Raw genomic sequence first — 20,689 nt, 5'->3', positions numbered from 1 at the left:
TAAACGAGGTGACTCCTTTGCGGATGAGAATGCTCCCTTTTTCCCCCCGTCCTCCTTCTGTTCTGTCCGCCAAAATCTTTTCTGTCTCCTGAAAATTCCAAGCACTAGGTACCTCGTGACTCTGGCACTCTGCCTTCTTAGGGAAGTCTGGGTGACGACCCACACTTGCTAAGAAATTCCGACTCGTATACGAGTTTCCGCAGACCACCAAGGATCATCGGGGACGCCCTTTGTCTCCTTGCGGTCTGCTTCCAGTCTGAGGATCTCCGTTCGTCTTCCCCTGTTTGTGTCCTTCTCTGTCCTTTAGCCATGGGAGCCTCCTCATCCCTCCCTGAAAGTTCACCTCTTGAATGCCTGCTTAAGCATCTGGCTACCCTCTCCCTGACACCTGATATAAAACCAAAACTTCTCCGTAAATATTGCTCCCAAGATTGGCCGACATACCCCCTAGACAATAACAACCAATGGCCCGCAGGGGGAACTCTTGATCCTAACATCAGTTGCAATCTCTTTAACTACTGCCAGCGCCTGAAAAAATGGAAGGAGATTCCCTATATTGAAGCTTTCCGCCTCCTCCTCCCCCCGCCCCCTCCCAAGTTCTCCTAGCCTGCAAGCCACTGCCCCCGCAGAAGCCTCCCATTCACTCCCTTCCCCTTCTCCTACAACAGCCCTTCTCCCTTCCTCCCCCACCATCTCCTCCTCCATCTCACCTCCTCCGCCTTCGTCCCCCGCAGATTAAGCCTGAGCCTTTCAGCCCCCCCTTTAACTAGGTCCCAAGGGCCTCCTCCGTCTTTGCCCTCATCACCTGTTTCTCCCCTGTTAGGGACCACCTTTGTCTTCTCACGTGTTTGTAGGGAGAATGGGAAAGCACCTTCCCCCATGTCTGAATGCAGCATGGGAAAGCACAAGCTAGAGAACAACCTGTGCAGTCCTTGGAAGTCATCTGTCCACAAAAACATATCTTGTCCTCGAAGATGAGCCAAGACTCCTCACTCTGAAAATAGAGAGACCTTGAAGATGTGTAGAAACACCGCCCCTCCTTCTAGCTATGCCCTTCCCCCACTTGCCGATGTGGCAGGAATGGAGAACAAAGAACATTCTGTTTACGCATTCCATAAGCAATTAACTGGAGCCCTGCTGTAGCTCAGTTAGTAGAGCATGGGACTCTTAACCTCAGAGTCATGAGTTCAAGCCCAACTAGAGCGGCCGAGGCAAGCAGCTGGGCTGCTGGCTGGCAACACGTGGGTCCGATTCTATCTTTCTTTATTTTCTTTGCCCCCCCTTCCGCACTTCAGGACCTGCTCGACTAGGTGCGGCTAGACCGCGTCACTCCCCCGCAGACTGAGCCAGAACCCTTCAGTCCCCCTCAGACTCGGTCCCGAGAGCCTCCCAAAATTATCACCCCCTTCCAGGAGGTAGCAGGATCCAAAGGCATCGTGCGCGTTCACGTCCTTTTCTCCTTAGGAGATTTAGCCCAACTAGAGAAACGCCTAGGTTCCTTTTCCACTGATCCCACAACATACATCAGGTAGTTTCAATGGACCCTCCAGTCTTACAGCCTCACGCATCATGACATTTTCATGCTCCTGGCCAATACTCTCCTTCCTGAAGAGCGTAGACGAGTTTGGGACTTCGCCCAAACGCACACTACCGAAACCCACAGGACTGACCCCACCTATCCCCCTGGCCCCACTGCTGTCCCCAAACAAGACCCACACTGGGATTATAACACTGCCGTAGGTCTCCGCTCTCGAGATATTTTGCCTCCTGCTTAATAGCAGGTCTGAAAAAGGCAGCTCGTAAAGTAGTCACTTTTCAAAAGCTCCAAGACATAATTCAAAAGAGAGACGAAACCCCCTCTGAGTTCTTAGACTCACTCAAGCCCTATTACAGTATACCAGCCTAGACCCAGAAACACCGGAAGGAAAACATGTCCTTATGACATACTTCCTAGCTCAAAGCTACCCCGACATTAAAGCTAAACTCAAAAAGTTAGAACAGGGCCCCGCTACCCCACAGACTGAGATCCTAACAGTGGCCTTTAAAGTCTTCCATAACCGGGAGGAGGACAAAGAACGCCGTAAACAAAAGGCTGATCAGGCCAATTTCCAAATGTTGGCCCAGCTGATAAAACCACAACCTGGGCGCCCCTCTACAAACAAGCCCCCCCCAAGAGCTTGTTTCAAGTGTGGAAAAGAGGGACATTGGTCAAGGGCGTGCCCCTCCCCCAGATCTCCTACCACCCCATGCCCCAGATGACACAAAAAGGGCCACTGGGGGTCTGATTGCCCAACCACCCGAAGGGGAGGCTGGACGAACAACCCCCATCCTAAGCCCGCCGTAGTGGGGCTGGCAGAAGAAGATTGACGGGGCCTGGGGGCTTCTCGCCCGACCATTTCCATCACCAAACAGGAGCCCAGGGTTACTTTAACAGTAGACAGTTGCCCCATCTCCTTCCTCCTAGATACAGGAGCCACCTTCTCAGTCTTGCGAGAATACCGGGGCCCTACCACGCCAGCCATTACTCCTATAGTTGGGGTAGGAGGTAAACAGATTTTCCCATTAAAACCCCCCCCTTTTATGCACAATCCAAGACAATCCCATACCTTTCTCCCACTCCTTCCTGGTTATGCCCCAGTGTCCCATCCCTTTACTAGGACCGGACATCCTTTCTCTCCACGTTTCCATAACTATATCCACTCCCACAGCCCCCAGTACTCCCTTTCTGATGGCCCTCATAGCCGACGACCCCCCTCTACCCAATGAAAGCTCCAGTTCCGCCCTCATACACCCTGTAAATCCCAAAGTTTGGGACATTACAAGCCCCTCCGTGGCTCTATGTCCTCCTGCCTCTATCAAATTACGTGACTCCTCTCAGTATATCTGTCAGGCCCAATACCCCCTAACCACTTCAGCCCTCATAGGCCTCCAACCCATCATTCAAGATTCTTAAACAAAAATTACCTCAGACCCACTCACTCCCCGTTTAATACCCCCATATTAGCTGTTAAAAAAACCAACAGATCTTTCTGCCTTGTCCAAGACCTTCGCCTCATCAACATGGCCATTGTCCCTATCCATCCCTTAGTTCCAAATCCGTACACCTTTAATCGCAGATCCCTGCCTCAGCCTCCCACTTCTCAGTCCTATATCTCAAAGATGCATTTTTCCTATCCCTCTGGACCCCTCCTCCCAAGATTTTTTCACCTTCACCTAGATGGACCCATACACAAAACATTCTGAACAACTCACTTGGACAGTTTTGCCACAAAGCTTCCGAGATAGTCCCCATATTTTTAGACAGGTCCTAGCTCAGGACTTCAAACAGTTTCATCATGATCACTCCAAGTCCACCTTATTACAATACATGGACAATCTTCTACTCTGCAGTCCCTCGTGGGAACAGTCTCAACTTGACACTGCCTCCCTACTTAACCTTCTAGCTTCCAGAGGTTACCGAGTATCCCCCGTCAAATCTCAAATCTCTTCCCCTCCTGTCACTAACCTCAGATTCCTTCTATCTCAACAAAGAAAGTCCATTACCTTAGACAGAAAATGGCTCCTCTCTGACCTGCCCATTCCCAAATCCAAGACAGAAATCCTTTCCTTTCTAGGCCTGGCTAGATATTTTAGAGCGTAGATCCCTAACTTCTCCCTGTTGGCAGACCCCTATACGACCTCAGCAAGGGCCCCCCTAAAGAACCATTATCCTTCTCACCCCGACACTCCTTCATTAAGCTCCATCAAGCCCTTGTGGAAGCCCCAGCTCTCCATCTTCCTGATTTGTCGAAGCCCTTCTCATTATACATTCATGAGAGGTCCAGTCAAGCTCTAGGAGTCCTAGGCCAATATTATGGCCCATCCTTTGCCCCAGTAGCTTATCTCTCCAAGCAATTAGACCCCACAGCTCGGAGATGGGCCTCCTGCCTACGAGCATTAGCCACTAGACAGCTCTTGCAGAAAGAAGCTCATAAACTGACATTCAGGGCGCCCCTTACCATTCTGTCCCCACATCACCTAAAAGATCTCTTAACCTACAAGAGTTTACAGACTCTCCCTCCCTCCAGACTCCTGACCTTACTGTCCTCTTTCCTCCAAAATCCCGTTCACCCCCTTTGCCATCCATACCCGAACCATGACTTTTTCCTCCTTTACTGCTCTCTCACTTTTTTTTCCTCATTCCTATTGTTTTCCCCACCACCCCAGCCTCCTTTGTATGGCGATTCAAAGTCAGACAGACTTACACACAGCATGAAACAAAAGTTACTGCCCTCATTGCCACACCAGACTGCCCTCTGAAAACCTGCTCTGAGCCTTTATACCTCCACTTTCCTCCCTCCACTGAAGTGTTCACTAGCAGCTACCCTTCTTCTCCCTACCTCTGCTTCCTCTATGACCAAAAACAAGCCTATTGCAGGTGATGGCCAGACACCTACAGGAGATGTCCCTGCTGGTCTTGCACCATTCACTACATGGGTAACTTCTAGTACCCACAGTATTACTCCTCCAACCGTTTCATGAAATATCCCAATAGCTCATTCTCCTTATCAATCCCAGATCCCTGGGACTCTCGATGGGCTGCCAGAGTCACAGCCTCAGTTTACTATGGGGGGGTCCTTGACCCCCCTTGGTACCCTTCATATCTCTTGAAAGTATGTTCCCTCTCATTCCCAGATCTCTCAAGTTGCATCAGATATCAGACATTCCAAAAAAGTCATTATCCAAACTCTTGATGGCGCCTCTTCATCTTCTTATCCCCGCCCCTCTTCCCATTTCTCCTACTCTTCGTTACAGCTCATTCAGGACACCACCATCTTTCTCAACCACACCCCTAACACCACCAAATTGTTTCTTGTGCGCATCACTACAGCGCCCACTGCTGGCTGCCGTGCCCCTTAATATTTCCAACTACTCCTTCCATGCAGAAAGACAACCCCTCTGCACCCTGGCAGACATACCCCTATGGGAACCAGAATACGCAGATAATCTCACCATCCACCACTGTGTAGGCCCAACTCCACCCCCCTCCAGCGCACTTCACTGCCTCTCTATCTACACCCCTACCTCCGGCTCTAAGACTTTTACGCAACCGGGACACTTCTTTTGGTGTAATGGCAGTCTTTTCAACTCACTGCCTCTCAACTCCGATACACCACACACTGCATTCTCGTCACCCTAATCCCACAGCTTACACTTTACAGCATGGCAGAATTTCTTGAGCTCCAACCTCCCTTGCCCTCATGCACAAAAAGAGCTGCTTTCCTTCCCATCATCGTCGGTATCTCTTTGATCACCTCAGCCATTGGGGCAGGGTTTTCGGGAGAAGCCTTGAGTCACTCTCTATGGGCAGTTAGAGATCTCAACGCCAAACTTGAGGGAGCCCTGACATCCACTGCCCATTCCCTAGCCTCTCTCCAAAGACAGGTCACTTCGCTAGCTAAGGTCACCCTTCAAAACCGGCGAGCCCTAGATCTGCTTACAGCCGAGAAGGGTGGCACCTGCGTCTTCCTTCGAGAAGAGTGCTGCTATTACATCAACGAATCTGGCATTGTAGAAGCTGACATCACCAAACTCACTGACCTTGCCTCCAGTCTCCACTCTGCTTCCAATTCCAACCCATTCTCTTCAATACTAACAAACCCCCTCCTCACCTGGCTCTGGCCCATTGCAGTCCCCATAATAATCATTCTTCTCACCTGTCTCTTCTTACCCTGTATAATAAAGTTCATCAAATCCCAAGTCAGAAAAATCTCTAATCAAGCTTTCAACCAGCTTTTACTCAGGAACTACCAGCTTCTGGCCACAGAAGATCCCTCACCCTCACGTGACCTCCTCACCACACACTGAGATAGACCCCTCTCTCCACTGGAAACTGTTCCTGGAAACAATGGCCGCAGACACCTGGCTCCTGACACCCATATCCTCTTGGCACCATTGGAATCAGCAGGTCCTCGACCTATGGTTACAGGGAACCTTCATTGATTTCCAAACCTGAAGAAGTCCACATCTCATCCTTACTGTGGGGAATCCTATCAAGCCTTTCCTCCCAATCCCCAAGCCCTCACTCCCTTCTCCACCCCTGTTCAGCAGGAAGCAGCCAGAGAAAAAGCAACGTCCACAACCCCATAGAGGAGAAAGGGGGGAATGAAGGGCCCCCACCAGTAAGATGGCAAACTTCCGGCTTCTCTTCGGGGTCCTCGGTTCCCGCCGGCACCACCTGAAGCCCAATCACCTCTCACCCCCCTCCCAAGCCCAGCACCTAGCCAACAGCCACCAGCCCCGTAGAAGTAACATCACAATTACCCCATGCCCCTTCCTATATAACCCAGCACCTTTCCCTAATAAAGCGGAATTCTCCGGTGAATTGCTGCTGTGTGTCGCTCCTTTCCTTTCACTATGTGCCTTTTACAAGTAATTTCTTATAAGTTGTATCATATTCCTCTGTCTATTTATTTATTGTTAAAAGGCAAGAGCTGTATTTAACAACTGGCTTCCAAATCAGTAAAATCAGAGGTTTCCCCTTTTTTAATTTTTAATGGACATAGGAGAAATAGAATTCAAAATGTGTCTCACTTATGACAGGCTGTAACTCCAGGGGAAAAAATCCCAGGGCAAAATACCTTTGAAACCGAAATCATTCAAAGGGAGAAATAAAGTAGGAGAAACCTGTTTATTTATACAAGCCATCCACTTCTGCTCCCCCACATCTCTCGCAACCAGTCTGCCGAAGAAGAGACCCCCACTCAACCTTGCTCTTGTAATTACCAATTCATATGGGGATGGACTACCTCTCTCCACCCCTTAGAAACACCTACTATATGGAGATACACTAAAGCCAGACAAGAGATACTGGAAATACTGCAATTTTACCCACACAGGCTATATAATTTTGCAGATAAGAAAACAATTCCCTCAGTTTCTAAATACCCAGTATCAAAACCTACATGCATTTAAATTTAAAAATTCACTTAGGGGTTGACTAAAATTAAACATAATCAATACATGCCACTTGTAAATTCTAATCTTATGTTGGCAACTTAGGCTTTGCATTCCTTAACCAGTGTGCTTAAGTTTGCAGTCTTAGTGTCTTATTACCCTGGCTTTTTTTTTTTACCAGTAGATGAAATAGCATACAGGTCTTTAGGTTCCTCTTGTTAGTGAAGACCTAAAAAAGTTCATCTGGGGCAGCTGCTGAATTTTTCTAGAGTAGAAGAGGAAGTCTAAAAAGAGTTAAATACTTGTATTTAACTTTATTTAACATTAGCTTGTATTTAACATTAGAGTTAAATACTTGTATTTACTATGATCATTATCACTAGTTTCTAAAATCTGAAGATGTAAAATTGAGTGAATCTGAATGTGTGTATCATTAGTACGTCTCAGGACAGTTACTATTGTAACTCCTGTACTCCCCAACTGTGATAATTCTCTCCAAATTGCATTCTGGCCTAAGTCACCTGGAAAGGGAATAATAGAGTATTAGGAAGCATTCATAGAATTTAAGAGGGTTTGACGTATAGCTACTGTAGAGCACTGGTTCTCAACCCTTTTGTGGTTATATTTCCTTTTTAGAATATGATGAAAGCTTTGAACCCTACACATATTAAAGTTTTCATAGCTTTCTATATATTCTTAGGCCTACCCACATACCCATGTACTCTATGTTATATGGCCAATAAGCACACAAAGCCTAATTGTTTTTTGAAAGTGAACCAGTTCACGTAATAAGACAATGTTGCTTTATTATTATTTGAATTTGAAACAAAATAATGTAATGTGAACTTCTGAATAAATGGTTTATAAACCACAGCATCAGTCAGAGGAAAAAGGCCATTTGAAAAGGTAAAAATAGAGAAGATATGTGAATATATACTGAGTGTTTTGGAATATCTTATTTGATGATGATGTCACTTTTTTTAATTTATTTGGGTGCTAGAAGGAAAGAATAATTTGCCCTTCTTTCAGGACAATACTACTGTTGGTAAGAACACCATCCATTAACTAAATGCAAGATAAATAATCATACTGTCTTCTCGCTCCCTGTCACATGCTAATGGTGTGTCTAGGGTTTGCCCCCAGGATCTATCTTCAGATGCCTCTTAGCTAGTTACAAATCGTCAAGTCATATTTTTCTGTTAACACAATCATTAACACCACACCATTAACCTAAGAAATAGTGATTTTAGGGATTCCACACAAGGCTGCTGGTTGGGCAGCGCGCAGCCTACAGCTGCTCAAGAGAATTGGAGAGGGGAAAGGAGCTCATTAGAGTTTAAGACTGGGTGTATGGTGCATGAAGTGGGTGAAGGGGATCAAAAGATGGACTTATAGTTATAAAAAAATAAACCCTGGGATGTAATGTATAACATGATGACTATAATTAATAATACTGTATTGTGTATGGGAAAGTTGCTAAGAGAATAGATCTTAAAAGTTCTCATCACAGAAAAAATTGTAACTGTGTGGTGATGGATGTTATATTGTAGTGATCGTTTCACAGTGTATACATATAATCAATCATATTATGTTGTACACCTGAAACGAATATATGTCAGTTACATCTCAAAAAAAAAAAAAAAGATTGGCTATAAAGGTGCAAAAGGCACTCCCAAATTCTCCATTTTGCGAGTGCTCAGACTTTCCAGAATCCCAGCTAGACAAGATCTAAAGAAGGCTACCCAGGACATCCCTGAAGCTACAGAGTGTCACAGAAGGCATTTTTATCTGTGTGTTGGTGGAGCAAGTTGTAGGGGCTACCAGTGAAGATGGCTAGCCAGCAAATGGGGAAACATAGGATACATTAAAACTGGTCTAATTGCCCTGCCTGCACCCTTCCTTCAGCCACCTCCTCCCTAGCTCACACTACACTGGCAGGGAGGATGAAGCCCACCACCTTGGACAAGAGCCCCGTATCCAGCTGATATTTGCTTGGTCTGCTCTCCTATCCCTGGGTGCTTTCACCCCAAGTTTGGTGCCTCTTCCTGGGTTCCACTAGCTTTCTGCCCATAGCTTGGTCATCAGCCCCACAAGGGCTAACAAATACACACTTCGTTTAGCATGACCCACACTGTACCTGAGACTTCTTGCCTTTTTAGTCCAAAGTAGATAATTTTCTTGTTCAGTTATCACAGCAGGAGCTGCGTGCATGTGTGTGTGTCTGTGTGTGTACTAAGAAAAAGCACAAACTAGTGTACATCTCTGTTCATTAATGACCTCAGCAGGAAACTTTTCGGGAGACTCCCCAGAGTTCCAGAGTTCAAGGGACTTGTTAAGCTGGTATGTTTGCAGAATAGAGCAGGGCCAGGGCTAGAGAGCCTTCACAGGACTTCTAGTCCAGTGAGAGCGACATTTACCACCAATAACGTTACATCCTGACAGTTGTGATGTGACAGTAGTACAGGCTGCTATCAGACCATAAACCATGTGATCCTAACGCACGGTCAGGCATGGGGGTAGTGAAGTTGCTGCAGCGAATGCCTCCCAATGGAACATTCACACTGAACCTTGAAGAGTAAGTAGATTAGCCAGTATTTATCACATCTTGTCCCAGAAAAACAGGCCCTTGTTTTCTTCACTGCTGTATTCTGCAGGGCCTGGTAACTTGCAGGAGGTCAATAAAGACTTCTTGACTACATGAATGAATAGGAGGTTCCCAACATCTGTGCACCCTCTCCTTCCCTTCGCATGGTTGCTCCTTTTTACATTTCCATACCTACTAGTACATGCTTCTCAAAGCTAAAAAATATTCCTTTTAATCTTGTTACAGTTTAGTTAACATTAGAAACATTTGAAATTCCCATAGGTGTAGATGGTTGTAGAAACAGTAAGAATAAAAACTCCAGATCTTTTCAGCAACAAAGCTCTGCAGAGGTCACTTGTAAATTTAAAAAACGAACAATTATGGGCTTCTCCATACAATAATGAAAGGTTGTACACTGGATGTACATATGTATTTCACCTGTATATTTTAGAGACTTCAAATCAGCAAGATCAAGCAACTAAGGGGTTTCCCCCTTTCCCAATGTCATAAGGCTTTGAATATATCTTTACAGAAATTGCTTTTGACTCAGCATTACATATGGCATTCTAGGTAAAGTTTATTTTGCAGACAATCCAAGAGAATTTAGCCTGTGTTGGTAATTTCTTAAATCTGATATTTGTCCTCCAAAATCCTCACTTAGTCTATGTAGCTTTACCACTTAGGGCATTTTAAAGGACTTTCAGCAAAGTGCCGCCTGCTTCCCCCCAAATTCCCGTCTCTGTGTTACGCTGTGAGCTGCTTTCTCTGCGTTTGGGGTACCCTCACTCTTCGTGCCTGTGATAGTTCGACTTCCATCTGCTGCTCTGTGGCTGGGAGCCTGCTGCGCTCCCTTCAATCACATCTTTCCCGCGCGGCCATTCAGCCACCTTTCAGCACGTCTCAATAGGGCTGGCGAGAAAGGGCCCTGGGCATCCGCACAACACATAATCTCCCAGGTAGCCTCCTCCCTGAAGCACCTCCAGTGCTTGCTATTCGCAAACAGCAGGACACCACTCTCCACTGAGTTCTAATCCCTCAGACACACATAGGAAGGAGGTCGCGGGCTGTGAAAGTGAAAAGAAAAGCGAGGGGGCGGGGAGCAGTGCGCACACAATGTCCCCGCCCGCCGCCCGCGGCTGCGCCACAATCAGCGCCAGCTGCAGCCCAATTAAGCTCAACAGGTCACAGGTGTTCCAGACAGAAGATGCTTTTAACAAAACCACTTTCTTGAAAATACCTAAGACATTTTAAAGCACTGCAGCCATTTATTTTGGTGGATTCTTTAAAGCTTTTTAGTACACTTGAAATACAAAGCTGAAAAGCACATTTAGGCCTCACTGGAAGGCGCGCTTTCTTCATGCCAAACAGCGGGAGCGGCAGGCCCGAGGAAGAGCTCTGCCTCTGCGTGGATACAGCGTCCGGCTGCCCAGGAAAAGACTTGGGGCGTCTCCCTTCTTGGCTGCGTTTTTCCAAATATTCTACTCTACTATGCAGCTCACCTACTCGTGCAAGAAGTAGCTACATGGCTATATCCTCCCAGTCTTAACAATTAGGGATGCAGTTGTAGCTTCCGGGAGAAGTTTAAAGCAGCCCTGCTGTGTGCTGATAAAAGTAGGTCTGTGAATTGGCTATCCAGAGCCACTTTTCTCAGCATCTAAGGTCACCCCCATCCATAAGCCTTCCTCTTCTGGTACATTTAAAATTGCTGACTTCTTTTTCTTTTTGTCCACAAATCTGAGTGACCCCCCCGCGTGCAGGGTGTGGTGACGGGAACCGAACCGGGCAGAACCTCAGCTGGTTAAGCCACCTTCAGAACTTTGCTACCCTTCCAGCTTTCTTGGAGGGTACAGATAATGTCTGAGAGGTAGTTAGGAGCTCATGGGTTACGTGAGAATGTCGGCATCCCTTTCCCAGCCTCACAGGCCACTCACGAGTGTGTTTTCATGTTGTCATCATGGTAAAATCTGTTTACAGTCAATTGAAAAGAAGTGTAGATGCTACCCAGGCTTTATCAGAAACGGAAGTGCTTGTGCTTAAATTTACTCTCGGACTCCTTATCTATCCATACACCAGAAAAGAATTGCGGGGCTACTGTGAAACTGAAAAGAACAGGAACAAGGGTAGAGCACAGGAGGGACAGAGTGCCCAAGCTTTTCAGGTTTTCCTTCCTGTTGATTAGTTTTTGGTAAACTGTCTTTGCCCAGACTCTTACTCTTTATCACATCATTTTAAAAAATGACTACTATCTGCTTAGAAGCCATGTTGGTTTTAATTTTCACAATACACCTGTTTCTATTTTACTAAGCTGAGCCACCTGTTTAAACTCTTCTTGTCTCGTGGATTGGGGGAAAGAACTGTAGGCTATGTAGAAAAGGTTTCTTTTTTTTTTTTTTTCCACAGTGAAGTAAGACATTGTTCTTATTCTTCATGGCATTCAGAGTTCTGCACAATTGCCTCTTTTGCCCTTTTGCATTTAAAAGTGAGGTAATTAGATTTCCCAAGGTTCAATGGTCAAGAGCCTTCTCACCCTGGGAAGTTGCTTCCCCACACCCCTCCCCAGTGGAGTTGTCTCACATAATCCAGTTATTGCTGTATTGTTGTACTAAAGGCACTGCTCTGTCAGAGGGCAAGCATAGCATGAAAACCCATACTCCTCTATTCCTTTGCTTTCATTGCTGAGTTACTTTTTTCCTGCATTTGAAAATAATTATTTTCTTCAGTGACTTTGAGAATTTCTGAACATTTTCATTAACAATCTGTTCCTTTCTTACCTCTTAGGAACTCATCTCAGATATGCCTGAATCTTTCACAAAGAGCTCCTGCTTATTTTACATTGTTTTTAAGATTGGATAGATTATTAGTACTGCTGAACAAATGGAAAGAGAATTTGTGTGACATGTTGGCACCAAATATATGCATGTCATGGCCACTGTTAACAACAACATGTCCAGTCTAGCACTGACAGAGAGATCTAGGGCCTCCTTTGCTCGTCTCTTGTTTTCTCATTTCCCCACACAGATACTACTTCCACCTTTGCATCAAGGCACATAACATATTTTAAAAGTTTGGGTATCAATTTTTAGTCAAAAATGAAAGAGCACAATACAGTGAGACAGCGAATTTGACCGGATCTGTACTGTTGGAACTCAACCAGGAGTTGGGAGGGGTGCAAGGTGTAACACTCCAAAATCTTATGACTATAGACTATCTATGGTTAAAAGAACATATGGGATGTGAACAGATCCCAGAAATGGGCTGCTTTAATTTGTCTGATTTCTCTCAGACCGTTCAAGTACAGTTGGACAATATCCATCATATCATAGACAAATTTTCACAAATGCCTAGGGTGCCTAAATGGTTTTCTTGGCTTCACTGGAGATGGATGGTAATTATAGATTTGCTTTGTTTATGTCACCGTATTCCTATTATGTTAATATGTGTGTGCAAATTAGTAGTTTAAAACCTATACATACTTAAGGTACTCTACAAGAAGATATGTCAAAGAAATAATCAATCCTCCCATGTTTCCTTCCATATGCTACATTTATAGCTTTTCTTCTTCCTTCCTAATTACAACCCTTACATAGAATTCGTGCCTCATATCGAATTTACCGAGTATCATAATTCCTCCAGGTGGTAAAGATACCTCGAGACAAGTGCTGGGCATAGAAGCCACAGGGCATAAATCTGCAAAGAAGTAAAAAGCTAACCTTTTCAAACAATATGGCTTCTCTCTCACTTACCAACTTTACATTTCCCTGTATGGCCCCGGAAGATGACTGGTTAGCCAGAGACGGGTAAGATTCCTCAAGGGAGGAACAACCTAAGACAGGCACAGTCACAGGGGGGCCATCAGGTGAGAAATTGGGGATCAACAGAGGTGAGGCTCAGAACCTCATCCCCCCTGCTTTGAGAGAAATCTTCTGCATCCGTGGATGTTTTGCTGCCCTTGTCTAGCTTGGATTAATACTTAGTCCATAGGCACACACCTGATCATCTACATTTGCCCTCTTACAGCACTAAACTATGTTTTCTACCTTTATCTTGCATCTACCTATCACTTCAGCATTTTATTAAAAATAAAAATAATAATAATAATAAAGGGAGAAATGTGGGATCAACATATAAATCAAGTACAAAAATCAAACGAATATTCATATTTGACCTGATTGTTTATAGGTCATAATGCGTGATCAAAACCAAAAGTTTCTGTGATGAATGCCCTTGTACTGTTCACCATGTAAGAATTTATTCACTATGTAAAAATTCGTTCACCATGTAAGAACTTGTTCATTATGCTTCAGAAGATTGGAGACTGACGAGAATTAGACTTGAGATGGATTAATGATTGTACATTGAGCATTGACCTCCCTATACTGAATTTTATTGTTGTTAACAACCATTTGATCGATAAATATGAGAGATGCCCTCTCAAAAAAAAAAAAAAATGAAAGAGCACAGAATACTTACTCTCAGCATTACAGAGCCGGCCACAACAGTTTTGCTCTAACAGCCTAATGGCAAAAGCAACCTGTGAGGGAAAAGGACAAGATGGTGAAGGAATTAGTGGAAACCTTCCAAAATCCTTTTTTTGCCAAAGATATTCTGGTGCCAAGGGTTTTCTTTTTAAACGGGTTAATGTTTCAAACAGTCTGTGATTCAGATATGTCTGTTCATCTGTAGTTCTTCTCAGTGAGGTTCTTCTGTGGCCTCATGGGAAAAATTCAGCTGAATTCCTTCATCATTGAAACAGTCCCAGACTCTGTCTGGTTGTGAAAGTGATGCCAACAGAATGGTGAGCCCCTGTATGTACTTAGAGACATGTACATACCTACACTTATCTCATTGGATTTTCTTGCAAACTTTAGAGATAGTTAGGAGGAAGGTCCTGGTTTAAAAAGAAGGCCCTTCTCAGTTTCTATAGTATTACTCATTCCCCAAAATGATGTATATTTTGGAATTTTTCTGAAAAGACCTCAGCTTCCCATATCTCAGTACAGAAGAGGAAATCCCTCAGCAATTAATTGATGCCAGGTTACATTCATCAAGTGAGACAATAAATCACCATTTGTACATTTTTCTTTAAGAAAGCTTCTGTTTCAGTTCTATAAACCAGTATATAACACTGCATTGTCGGAAATTTGGGGGGAATCTTCCTCAGTTACATCCTTCAGAATAACACAGGCATACCTGTATTCTTGCTAAGATTTCTAATTTATATTGCTACTTAGGAAAGAACTAGATTCAAAGTACTGCCCTAGACTGAAACATTGCTTAAGATGAACAGATACCACAGAGTTAAACAATTTGTGTTACTGGCTTTACCATTACAAAAATTTAAGTTATATCTGACAAAGTCTGTGTCTTATGAAACAGAACTAAATATATTCTAGGATATTGGCCAAATATAAGAAAGATGCATATAGCCACACTTTTTGAAAATGTGTTTATAGTTAAGGGGCTGTTCAGTTCAATTCAATAAACATGTATCAACTATTTATGTCTTGAGAGCACAAGTGTATGCTCTGGCTGCTGCCCCCTAGCCCCTTCAAACACCCTGGGCCTCCTCCCATCTCTTCTAGTCAGCTTGCTTAGCCCTTTCCCTTTTCCCCTGCGCTGGAATAAGGGAAAGCAAAAAGAAAAAGGATATGACAGGCGAGAGGCATATTGTGCCTTAATTGAGTTGTTTGGTGTAGGTCAGCACCTCCAAGAGTGTGGGCTGAAATCACCAGTAACCCTAAAGATAGCCATTTATAGGTGTTCTTCCAGAAACAGAGCAGGTGGAGAGTTCTGTGGGAAACACTGGGGTAAAGAAAATTAAACAGGTCGTCATTGCGAGCCTTCACAAAAGTCTTTACAATTCTACTCTACATCATGGGAAATAGTATATCCGCTCTTACCTAAAACTTATTTGATCATGAAATACTTCTTCCTCTGGAAAGACACTAATATGTTAGGAACGCTAGCACTGGGCGTGAGCACAAGCTGACAAGCTGTACTTTGCTTGGGAAGTATGATGCCTGGGAACTCCTGCCAAAGCAAGTGGCCCCAGAGCAAGCAGCAGCAGCCCTCATCACATGGCCTTCTAAGAATACTTCTGTTTTCCAGCCTGTCTTTTAATTTGGGTTAGGAGAGAAGCACTTAATAATCCAGTTAGTGATTTTCCTTTGAAATTTCTGCTATAAAGTACTTCCATGTGGGAAAATTTTTAAAAGGAACCTTTAGGAGTTAGGGCCTATCAGTTGCTTGTGAATTGGGTTTAGAGCTTTAGAGATGACTGTCATTGACTAGCCTTCACTGTCATTATGGCCCATGTGACTTCTGAAAACTCTCACTGATATTTTTAGTGACACTTTGTTGATAGAATTACTCTTTTTTTTATTTGAATTCTCCATTTTGGCTGCTGAGGCTAGATCACTGTGACTCCTGGTCTCTTCTTCCCCCCTTGCTGTTGCATTGCTCACTGTATTCCTTCTGTCGGAACACCCTTTTCTTTCTCGTGTATATATGTAAATTCTGTTTTTCCCACTTTGGTTTATGAAGCAGTAATTTTTTTCCTTCTACCATATCAAAGCATTTTTCCCTTTGTCTTGCTGACAGTACCTCTAATACCCTGGCACACATGGCAGTTAACTGGTGTCCATCTCCTGCTGGTCCAGGGGCTCCCATAGGCAGGCACCATGTCTCTGGTATCTCTTGCTCTTCCCCCTGGCCTCCTCTGGTTGTTGCACAGAGTAGCCATTCGTCAGATGCTGATGGAGGAAAGAGTGAATGGTTAATTAGTAGTAGGATCCTATTTTGTCTCAGTTACTAGTTGTATATTGCTAAGCAGTTATGATAGGAAAATAAAAAGTGTCAGAAAGGATTGCCTAATTGGCTGGTTTCTTCAGAGTATCATTTACAAATAAAAAGAAGCAGGATAACCTTTAGCAAATCAAATGTTAAATTTAGGCAGTCCTTCCACCCTGGAAGTGCAGACAGCTGCTCCCCTTCTCCATGGAGGAAGGCACCTCCCTCGAGGTGCTTGAGTACCAGTATTCATTCAGCTGCTCGGTTCCCCTAGCCATTGTCTCTTAAAGGCTCTACATATCATCTCTATCTAATCCAAACACTTCTCTGTGCTCTAGTCAAAACTCTGTCCAAGTTTCCTATATCTCACAATTTTATTCTCCAGGTTAGATGGAATTGTTGTCATACCAATACTAAGTATAGTAGGGGAATTACTCTCAAATGTAAACATACTAGAGGCCCTGCATTACAAACATGCTGTCAAGTGGCTGTTACTGCTCTGGCCACATCTCATCCCCAGTGCCTCCTCTATTGCTGCTGGTGGAACCTACCACACAAGGCCAAAAAATAATTTATAGCTTAGAGAAAAATCTACAGATGCAGGTATGAAGGAAAGAAAGTTAATCTTCAAAGAGGAATTGCTCAGGAAAGCTCCCCTCAAGGACAGCCTTCAAAGCCTCAGTGACCTGTCACTGGCCGCGATCTGTATGTCTCTGCCTTGCCACAGTAGGCTGCCTGAGACCTCAGTATTGGAGGTGTGTCATCATCTCTTCTTCTCCCACTTGGTTACTGGGGACTGAGAGACGAGACCCGCTGGACTTTTGGTTCACTTTCTCCAATGTGTTGGCATGATTGGCCACCTACCTACCATCTGGCCATGTGGAACCAAATCCAGGCAGCTTGGAGAGAGTCCAACAGCCTTGCCATTGCCTCTCCATAATCCCACCCACTGCCTACCACCACTTTACACAGGCTTATCTGACCACTTCGTTTGCCACGCGCCCTTCAGACTTTGCACTTTCCCCTATTAGCAGGATGACCACATTGTACAGAACCTGGGGGCACCTGTCAGTAAATAACTGCTGGCATTCTGCACTGGGTCCATTCTCTGAGGAAAGTCTCAGTTATGAAATGGGCAAGGCATGGCATTGGCTCAAGTGTGGTGACTTCTCTACTCCACTCAGCCTGAGGAAGGAGCCACACATCGGAAATATTCCCTGTACTGCCAGAGGCAGAGCTAGGCCAGCAGGAAGCTGAGTCCTCTCTGCCCCTTCCAGTGATTCTTCTTCAAACTTCTTAGCCTTGCAACCATTGCTTCAAATTCTTGTACAGATCAAAGAAGTGCTGCTCAGATGGAGGGAAGGGAAGGGCTGAAGCTGTGCCTGCATGGTTCCTTCACCTGCCTGCACAGAGGTCCCCAAGGTCCCTTGGGAACACGCTGGATAGCCAGTTTGTCATGTTGGGCATTTCATGTGCTTTTACTGTGCTTATTAATTATCACATCTTGTTTCAGACTGACTCTTTTTGCACCAGAATATGTGATAAATTTGTGTTACTCATTCCTACAAGTTTTGTTTTTTCCTTCACCAAGTTGGTAGCCATTCTTTTCGGAAAGCATTAACATGCATAACCACTGTAGTCAACTCCACGGCTCATTAATGCAGCCCAGAATTAATAGTTACATTGTCATAAATTGACAAAGCCATCTCAATCTATGCGTGTTTTTTTAAAGCTCCCTAAACATGCTGCTAAATCCCCTAAAAAGCTACTAAACTGCTTTGGCAGCCATTAGCCCAGCATAAGCAGAGGAACTCTTTTCAGTAAGTGAACAAACAGAGAAAATATGCTGAATGGCTGGACAAATGTGTTTCAGCTGGCCCTTTCATTTACCGATAGAAAGGTGCAGTCGGTATCAGTCACTGTTTTTTCCCGGTTGCCCTGAAAATCACAATATCTCTTTTCATCCCACAAGCTCTTTTCACCACATAATGTGTCCTTAGAATGACACTGGCATCAGCCTGCTTCCGCTGTCTGAAGTCCAAAGAGCTTAAAAACACATTTCAGTATTCAAGACTTGAACCTTCCTCCCCTTCCGTGTTTCCTACCACCAGTCCCGCCTCCTTCCCTCTGCATCCACTCCATTCTCACCCCAGGTCCTTTTCAATTCTTCCAGCTTTCCTCGCTGAGTAAATAGAATTCACTTCTCTGTTCTAATGCAGCTCCCCAAAGTAAACGGAGACAACTCTATCTGATAGTCCCAAGATTTAAGAACTCATTAAAGAGATGCACGTACAGAAATGCTTTTACATGTCAGTAATACATCAAAGGTTGAAAGGAATGTGGAAATTCTATGCTGTGGCAAGGTGTGCTGTTGAGCAGGACCTCACTCTCTATCAGAGTAATAGCCTCTGCACCCCCATCACATGGTTCCCACCTGCCCCCACCGCACATACACGCGCCCCCTTTGTCATCCTGCGTCAGGAGTGTGTAGCTGCACGTCTGTTCTGCCTTTACAATTGTAAGCTCCTTAAGAGCAAATGCCATGTCTTACATATCTTTTTGGCACTCTGGGTTCTGAGTACTTAAGATGTTGTTTTGGAATGAAGGTGATTACTTTTTATCCTTTTAAAAACTTAAGTGGAAAAACTCGTGAAGATAAAGTGTGCTTATAGTTAAAGAACTTACCATGGATGAATGTTTGAAATACTACAGTTCAAAAAAACAATTGTTTTCTCACTCCTCTTTTCTTTTTTGTTTTGTGTTTCGTTTTCATCTGCTTGTTTTGTTTCAGATTACAGCTGTTTGTAAAGAGGCAGCCCTTTTGGCTCTGGAAGAGGACATTCAAGCCAAATGCATTATGAGAAAACATTTTACTCAAGCCTTAAGCACTGTGACACCCAGAATTCCTGAATCGTTGAGATGTTTCTATGAAGATTATCAGGAGAAGAGTGGACTGCATACACTCTGAGAAGATATGTATTCATTATGCTAAAATAGCTTTCTAGCAAAGACTTCTTGTTTTTTGTTTTTTGTTTTGTCTCGAGAGTATAAAAAAATTAATAAGCAAAATACCTGAAATACGTTGATGGGAATTGTGGGGCTTCAGTGCTTCTAGGCATTTAAAATCATATGAATACAGGAAAATATCCATGAAAATCTCTAGACAGGAGTTTAAATCAGTTTATCTGGAAATGTGTGTTGTTTTAAAAAGCAAACGTTTTGCTTTTTGTTTTTGACCTGGATCATTCATCCCATGAAATGCTTTTCTCAACACAGAATCCATCTCAGTGCATTCCTAACTGCTGAACCTGTGAGCATTAGTTTTATGCAAGAACATAGAAAATGCACATGAATGAATGCATGGTAAAAAGGAAAACTTACAAATCTTTATTTTTGAAGGCTAGCCAGTAAAATGACCAAATGTGCCAGCCAGGCTTATGGGCCTTGTTTCCAGATATGTATTTGTTTTCATTTTCTAATTCACACTTACATTTTTGCTTTAGCCTTCTTAACCTGTGTTTAAGGCAATTTAAAAAAAAGAAGAGTTATTTCATATACTATAATGCCCTTTGAAAGTTTAAAAATTTGGAAATATAAGCCCAGACCAGGCCCAGAATGGTAGACTTACTTTCTTTATTTTTTTTTTTAATGCTCTAAGTAAATCCCATGAAGCTCAAGTTTTAACTTGTACACATTTTCAGGTTACCAATAAAGTTTTTCAGTTCCAATATAAGCCAAATTGTACTCTTACTCCTATTCATATTGTCTTATGTTGCATTCTAAAACATGTATTTATGCTCTTAATTTATTTACTCTTGGAAATTCTTGACACTTTCATACTCTCTAAGTATCCTTGAAAAAGCTGTTAGAGATTGATTATCTGACTTCCAGTTCAGAAGCTGGCAATGGAAAGAATGTGTGCTTAAACCTGCTCACCATAGATCTTTGAAAATTCCCAGAAAGACAAGTCAGGCAAGAAATACCTGATTATTCAAATAACAGGACTATACAGTTTTGTGGTGGCAGATAATCTGAAGTCATTTATCAACTATTTCACCCTTTGACTGTCAGAAGTGGATTTGCCAGGCTTTTCTTCCCAGACTACATTGGTTTATTAAATACATAAAACCACCCAAGGATGAAGAATAGTACTACTGTTTAGAACTGTGCTGTCAAATATGTGGCTATTTAAGTTTAAATTTTAATTAATGCAAACTATATAATATTAAAAATATAATCCTTCAGGCATTAGCCACATTTCAAGGGTTTAATAGCCACATGTGGCAAATGCCTGCCTGCCATATTAGAATAGATTGTAGAACTTTTCCTTCACTCAGAAAGTTCTGTTAAGACGCTGCCGATTTAGAAAATAAGACTTAT

General features: G+C 43.7%; 1 protein-coding gene across 8 annotated transcripts in view; it reads left to right on the top strand.

The window, feature by feature from the left end:
* AFG2A (AFG2 AAA ATPase homolog A) overlaps window positions 1-20,042 on the top strand; it is a 402,837-nt gene extending 382,795 nt beyond the window's left edge. For 7 of the 8 annotated variants that reach the window (XM_073237069.1, XM_036997940.2, XM_073237064.1 and 4 more), the window contains one exon: window positions 19,101-20,042. In XM_073237069.1, the coding sequence (XP_073093170.1) occupies window positions 19,101-19,277 (177 nt within the window). In that variant the 3' untranslated portion in view covers window positions 19,278-20,042. The remainder of the gene's footprint in view (window positions 1-19,100) is intronic. The other variant, XM_073237065.1, reaches the window with a different exon arrangement.
* Window positions 20,043-20,689: the final 647 nt, after the last annotated feature.

The sequence above is a fragment of the Manis javanica genome, chromosome 5 (assembly GCF_040802235.1).
Source record: "Manis javanica isolate MJ-LG chromosome 5, MJ_LKY, whole genome shotgun sequence".
Lineage (NCBI taxonomy): Eukaryota > Metazoa > Chordata > Mammalia > Pholidota > Manidae > Manis > Manis javanica.
Note: the sequence above shows the minus strand (reverse complement) of the source record. Positions and strands in the feature narration are given on the sequence as shown.